Source organism: Rhipicephalus sanguineus, chromosome 2 (assembly GCF_013339695.2).
Source record: "Rhipicephalus sanguineus isolate Rsan-2018 chromosome 2, BIME_Rsan_1.4, whole genome shotgun sequence".
Classification (NCBI taxonomy): Eukaryota; Metazoa; Arthropoda; class Arachnida; order Ixodida; family Ixodidae; genus Rhipicephalus; species Rhipicephalus sanguineus.
This window is the reverse complement of record NC_051177.1, coordinates 169,716,478-169,723,396: the sequence shown is the minus strand read 5'-3', so window position 1 is coordinate 169,723,396 and position 6,919 is coordinate 169,716,478. Positions and strand designations below refer to the sequence as shown.

Genomic DNA, 6,919 nt, shown 5'->3' with positions numbered 1-6,919 from the left:
CTAATCAGTAAAAATGAAGCACACTGTCACCTGACGGGCCAGAGCCCTAACATACCAAGCTTTCGGCAACTTCGTGGCGTCAATGTCGCTAAAGTATGAAAAATAGACTGAAATCTGAGATGTCACGTGCGGCAATTTTGGCGGGAAATTTAAAAATGAAAGTTTGACCTATTTCCCCTGTATTAATAAAGCAATGATGATGAAGTGAACGACATTAGAGTTCTCAGATTACTATGTATTAACCTAAACCGACTCGTTGTTTCCCTTTAATATCCCATTAAGTTCACTATAGGACGAAGGCCTCTCCCAACGATCTCCAGTTTATTCTGTCCTACGCGAGTTGATTCCATTTTATTCCTGCGAACATAGGCGTGCTAAGAGGGGGGGAGGGGGCGAAGGCGGGCGGCCCACCCCCCCTGTCGTCTAAGAAGAGGGGGGAGCAAAGTCTGCCCCATCCATTTACCGAATAGGGAGGGGGGGCGCCGCGACGAACCTTCGCCCCCCCCCCCCCTCCCTCCCTTGACGAGGAACTCTGCGCACGCCTATGCTTGCAAACCTCTTAATTTCGTTACTCCATTCAACCCGCTGCTTTCCTCGACTGCGTTTCCCATACCTTTGTAACAATTATCTCGCACTAACTAGCCACCGGTTGTAGGTCTTACACATCGCGATTGTCTATTTCATACACAATTGCCTATTTCATACACAATTGCCTATTTCATACACAAACGCTGTGTAGTAACTGTTGTGTGTAAACAAGTAAAGTTGCAGGTTCAGCAGCGACAAGAGTGGTAGCAGCGTGCCGCAGCGAATAGGGCGGCAATAAAACTTGAACGCTAAGTGGGACTTCCAAATGATAAGGCTACCCAGAAACGGCCAAGTATAACTTCTGGCTCAATCTGTGCCTGTGAAGTAAGCTAGCATTCAGCATGTCAAATAACTAGGGCTCCGTCTTTTCGGTGTTAATTTTTTTTTAATCGGCGGTTGTTTATCGGAGTTTCTATTTTTGGCAGAAATTCGGTGTTTATTACAGTTTATTTCTCGTAAATGCCCAATTCTCCGAAATTTCGGGTTTCGCACTATTCTCGAAACCCCAAAATCTTAGATCAATTCATATCTGAATACTGCAACACCAAAACACACGAAGCACATTTTTTACAGCGAAAGCTGTTATGAGATCACTACAAGGGCCGTTTTTGGCGCCGTAGTTGTCCGCCGCCGCCGGTGTCCGTAACCACTGTCACTCGAAATAAGAAAAAAAACGAAGTAAGAAAGAACTTCCAGGATGGAACGAGGTTCGAACCTGGGCCCTCTGCGTGGGAGCCCAGCGTTCTACCTCAGAGCCATACCGGTGCTTTGCAAAACTGCTTTGCAAAATGACATTATACAGGCTTCATGTCGAGAAGGAGCTACATTAACATAGATGTAATGTAGCGTGGTAGATAAGTAAAATAACAACCAAGAGTCACACAACGCGAATTCTGTAACCAGGCGTCAAACAATGCGAATTGTGCAACGAGTGAGATTGCTGAATGCTTCCAACCCATTACAAAGGGATCTGCCATAATTCTTCGTCGTCATCAGCCACAGCATCAACAAAGTGCACATAATGCCTTACAGGTGTTTAGCAGGTACCACGGTTCTCCGCAGAATGACAAAAAATTGCATAGTGGCTGCTTCCCTACTTCACAAAAATTATGATGATTTATAGCGTAGTGGGTTCCTCGCAAGTGCACTTCTATTGGTTGTGTAAGGAAGCCCATAAGGCTCCCATGATTCATTTCCTCAGGGTCTCAATAAAGTTAATTCCCTCTCTCTTTCTCTTTCTCACGTTAGCGTATGTTATAAAGCGTGGTGGGAGATTGCAATAACGACCGGGCGTCATACAACGCGAATTACGTAACTATAGTGGGTTCTTTAAAGCTTCCAACCCACTGCAAAAGGCTCACTCATAATTCTTTATCATCATCAGCCGTCGCATCAAAAAACTGCACATAATGCCTAACAAATGGTACCTCGCTTCTCCGCAGAATGACGAGTAATGTCGTGGTGGGTGCTTCCCAACTTCACAAAAATTTTTATTTGTGGCGTAGTGGGTACGTTGCTAATGTACTTGTATTAGTAGCCACAGGAGAGTTTATAACGGGCTTTAGAAATGCCGCTCTTTGAGCTTTCGCTGTAACTGTGCTGCGCTTTCCGCGCAGGCATGGCGTTTTTTCTAGAAGGTTTGAATGCACAAAAACATATGCGCACAAGCGAATACTTGAACACAAGACACCTCTATTTGTGCGTACAACAACCTTATGCTTAAAGATTATTGTAAACACGTAATCATACTTTGCGAGGTTGCTGTCAGTGATCGAAGCGCGCTCCTTTCGACTGACGACTCTCAGCTTTGAAAATGCTCTTTCAACGGTAGCGCTAGAAACAGGAAGCGACAGAAGACGCAGCGCCCAGCGAAAAAACACTGGCCACCTCGACGGACATACGGTCTTCAGCGACTTGATGGGCATGCCCATGGCCAAGCACACAAGACCAAACTTATGGCGCAGATTCCGCGACGACTTCAACAGGGCAGGAAAGTGCAAAACAAAATCGTGAACTACGTTAAACGAGCTCGTCCTGATTCTATCCTCCAGAACGTTGTTGAGTTGGTGGCACGGATCTTTGAAGTGTAGCGCCTTGAATTCGGCGTTGGAGAGTTGCAAGTCCTTGTGAAGCTTCTGCATTTAGGAAGCTGAGTCCGAGCACAATACAGCTACCCCTCCTAATACCGCTACGCGCGGTAAACTTTAAATCGGTCAAACCAAAAGATGTATCAATGCGCCCTTAGAACTTGCCATTTCGATAAAGAAACGGAATCCGGTCATATTGGCCCTTGAAATCGACGTTTATCGTATAAATCCGAATTGTCAAAGATTTTAACGGCGAATGTTTATCGGATTTTTCTGGATAAAACCGAAAACATGCAGCCCTACAAATAACCTTCTGAGACTTGGGACATTTCGTATTCTGTATAGAACGATAGTCCTATGCACCTCGGTTGCCTTGTGGGGATGGTGCTTGAGTGCTCACCCGAAGGTTGCGGCATTGAATTCCGGCCGCGCTCACCGCATTTATATGGAGAGGCCTGTGAGGTTAGATTCAGGTACGGGTTAAAGAACCTCAGGTGATCGGAATTTCCGAAGCCCTCCACTACGGTGTCTCCCATAACGATATCGTGGTTTTTGGTCCTAAAACCCCAAAAGTTAATATTATGAACGATATTCCCATTTAATCACTGTTCTTGGCATTTGTACAGCACATACTATTCCGGTCATATTTTAGCCCTTGTTCGTGTTACCCACTTGTTTTTTCTATTTTAATGTTGCGCGGGAGTCTTCTCACAGACCGGTACAGCGCGATCAGCAACGAACGTGCAGCTGGAAGCACAAGTTCCTGGTGTCTCGCTGCCCGATTTCATCGGGATAAATCGAATGATACTTTTCCAACTACATTAACCTCAAATGTGAAACTACTTATGGTTCCTTAAACATAATAACATCACCAAGGGGATTGTCGTGATTTCAAGGCTTACCGACTTTCCTCGTGGGAGGTAGCGGGACACGCAAAGCTAGGGGTGCGAGGTCAGTGTAGGGACTGCAAGCATTTCCGATGGCTGAGCGACACCACGCGGCCGGAGGAGTTGTGAGCTGTGGTCTTCAAGCCTTCGTGTGCAGGCGAGCCAAGGCTGATCTCATGCCGAATGCACATAACCGATTGGCGAACCCCGAGTAAGTGTGCGGTCGACACAATTCCTTTAGGCGATTCATTTCTTGTGAGCCTTTTTAGGCCCCAGTTGCGATCACATATATTTTGACTTTATAGAGATACAAAGCGTATAAAATAACTCGACGATGACATGAAAGAGGAGGACGAAACTTTTATTGCTTGAAAGCTAATGACAATTGTTTCTTGGACTGCGGGAGGCGACGATGGTCAGTCGGCGAAGGGCCCCTGCTCTTTGGCGGCTACCTCTGCCCGCACCGCGATCCAGACCTGCTTGTCTCGGTCGGAGCTGAGCAGTTTGGCCTCCCACTGCTGCGTCGTGGTAATTTGCAAGCGCTGTAGACTACCATTGATTTGTGTACTGGGAGAGCCCCATTGTATGTGAAAGAGGTCCGTGGCTTACCCGCAATGTTATGCCTACATTTTCTTGAGTAGCACTGGCTACTCGCTCGTTTTTATGAAGTCAACTATGCACTGTTTTTTTTTTTTAATACCTGAGGTACAAATGTAATGCCGGATCAAATGACTATCCACAAAATTAAAGCATGCGTTTCCACACTGGTAATCGTCGTCTTGGCGAAGTCTTCGTTCGTTCTCATTCCTTTCGTTTTTTACAAGCGCTGAATTCTGTATTATCGAATACCCACGAGAACTGCCGAAAACATTGATGTTGTCAGAACATTTCGTGTTTTTTCAAGATAGGAGTTCCTAGGATGCGGACGATCTGCAAATTTTGCCTGTTGTACATGGTGTATGTAAACTTAAGTGCCCCTCTCGTAGCAGGTGTTTTGTAAGCGTTGTTAAAGGAAACGGGGGCGCTCCGTTCTATCGAGCCGCATGTGATTGGTCAATGTGAGCCGTGACGGACGTCACGGCCCTACATTTGCCAATGGCGCGCGGCTCGATAGACCGAACAAGCTGGCGGTCGGCGTTTTTCTCCACTGTCTGATCCGCGATTGCCGGCTTCTCTCGTATCCGAAAGCTCGCAAATAAAGGATACGATGCGCGGGGCAATAGGGCTTTATACTGAATCTCATGACGAAGCCGATTGCGAAGGCAAACATTCACCCCGAGTGGCCATATAAATCAAAAAGTAAGAAAGGTAAAAAAAACAACCTCCTTCACTCTTTAGGGGCAACTCAAGGAATCGCAGCTTTGCAGTAACCATTCCAAATTGAGCCGCTACAGCGTCTTCCATGCAAACCTGCGATGTTACTGAGCGCAAAGCTCACAATTTACTGTACTCTTCTAAAATAGCATTTTTTTCTCGCAAGTATTCCATATGATTGCACAATAAAGGGCACCAGGCGGTGAAACATGATCCTCAATTCACAAGTACAGCCTATAATAACCGTGTCATTAAATAGATACATAAAGACCGGAATTTCATTAACATTATGGGTATGCTCAATCTGGCTTTATTGACTCGACGAAGAACACAGTTGAGGACATCTTTGTATTTGTAACATAGCATAAAAAATAATACTTCAGAGCTGATGAAATGGAATATCGTGTATTTAAGGATGCAGTAATTAATTTTTCAGCCTCGCAAGAAAAAGAAGACAAGCGGTACATATGCTACGCACAAAACGTGATCAAGTTGCTCTTATCCTGCGAACATTTGCGGCCTAACGGCGATGATGATCGGGTTTTATCTGAACTGCGTTCATCACAGAAGAGGCCCAAGGTGACGCATCCGCTAACGCTCCCATTCCGAGTGCGCATGCTCGCGTCGAGCCCATAAAAAGGGGAACAATCTGGCGTTCAGTCACACTTGGTTACCCTTCGCACCTACGGCACGCCACAAGACGTCATGGCTCGGACTAAGCAGACAGCCCGGAAGTCTACCGGTGGGAAGGCACCCCGCAAGCAGCTCGCAACGAAGGCAGCTCGGAAGTCTGCACCCGCCACTGGTGGCATCAAGAAACCGCATCGCTACAGACCTGGTATTTGCCATCGTGCTTTCTAACCAATTCCTTTTTAATGCTGCTATACTTGAATTGCTGGGGGCACCCCTGCAACGAACTTAAGCATTATTTCACCAACTAGCCTTGCTTTAGCGTATAGGAAAGTTTAGTGGCGTTTTCCACGACTTTATCCCCTGCAACTTATCGGAACCTGTGTCACGCGCAACCAGGCAGGAAACATCGCAGATGGTGGCTTATGTCGCTGCCACGTAGAATTTCGAAGGCAAGAGAGTGCAAATGTGTGCGCCTGGTGATTCGTGATTTCTAATGTGACGTTCACCTGAGTTCTTGGTGCTGTCCGTTTTTAACGCTTGCACGTGCCGACACTATTGTTCTTGAAGCAGTATTCGAATTTACTTCTTGCTTTTAACAGGCACGGTGGCACTGCGTGAGATTCGGCGTTACCAGAAGTCCACAGAGATGCTCATCCGCAAGCTGCCATTCCAGCGGTTGGTTCGCGAAATCGCCCAGGATTTCAAAACTGAACTGCGCTTTCAGAGCTCCGCCGTGCAGGCACTACAGGAGGCCGCCGAAGCGTACCTGGTCGGCCTCTTCGAAGACTGCAACCTGTGTGCCATTCACGCGAAACGTGTCACCATAATGCCTAAGGACGTTCAACTTGCGCGACGCATCCGCGGGGAACGAGCGTAGCCACTTTTCTACACTCGCGGGTCCTCATCATGTACATATTGACTTCAGCTGCTGCCGGTGCATCATTCTCGTGACTGTTTTTAGCTTCATTCTGTCCAATAAATCTCCTGTCTTGTACTTTCGTGCCTCTCTTTCATTCTTTTTTTTTTTTTTCAGTGCGATACGGGTGAATTGATTGCTGCAAGTGAACTGTGCGCCTTTTTTGCCGGCGCGAATAACTGCTGACATTACCGCGAAAACGTGTCCCTCTCTGTGATGAATGTTATTCATGCCCAATCCAGGCCCACGCAGCAGCCCGGGATAAATTAGCGTCAATGGGAGAGCGAAAGGTCGAAACCTACCCACTCTGCACTAAGTTTTAAGGGCTCGGAAAAGTTGGCCCATATGTAGGTCATTGCTCGTTATGTGTCGAGCAGAAAACCTTAGATGCCTCGTCAAACGCGGCACATGGCTGCCATCGCTGTCAACAAGAGTGCTGCATAAAAACACGCGATAACGTCACTCTGACTACAAAGGTTGTGAAAATCTGAAAT

At 46.7% G+C, this 6,919-nt stretch overlaps 1 protein-coding gene across 1 annotated transcript; it reads left to right on the top strand.

Moving 5' to 3' along the window:
* Nucleotides 1–5,533: 5,533 nt before the first annotated feature.
* On the top strand, nucleotides 5,534–6,460 carry LOC119383859 (histone H3, embryonic-like). Its single transcript, XM_037652130.2, has 2 exons — nucleotides 5,534–5,714; nucleotides 6,109–6,460. The coding sequence occupies exons 1-2, from the start codon at nucleotides 5,582–5,584 to the stop codon at nucleotides 6,384–6,386; spliced, it is 411 nt and encodes a 136-aa protein (XP_037508058.1). The 5' UTR covers nucleotides 5,534–5,581; the 3' UTR covers nucleotides 6,387–6,460.
* The last annotated feature ends 459 nt before the right edge of the window (nucleotides 6,461–6,919 follow it).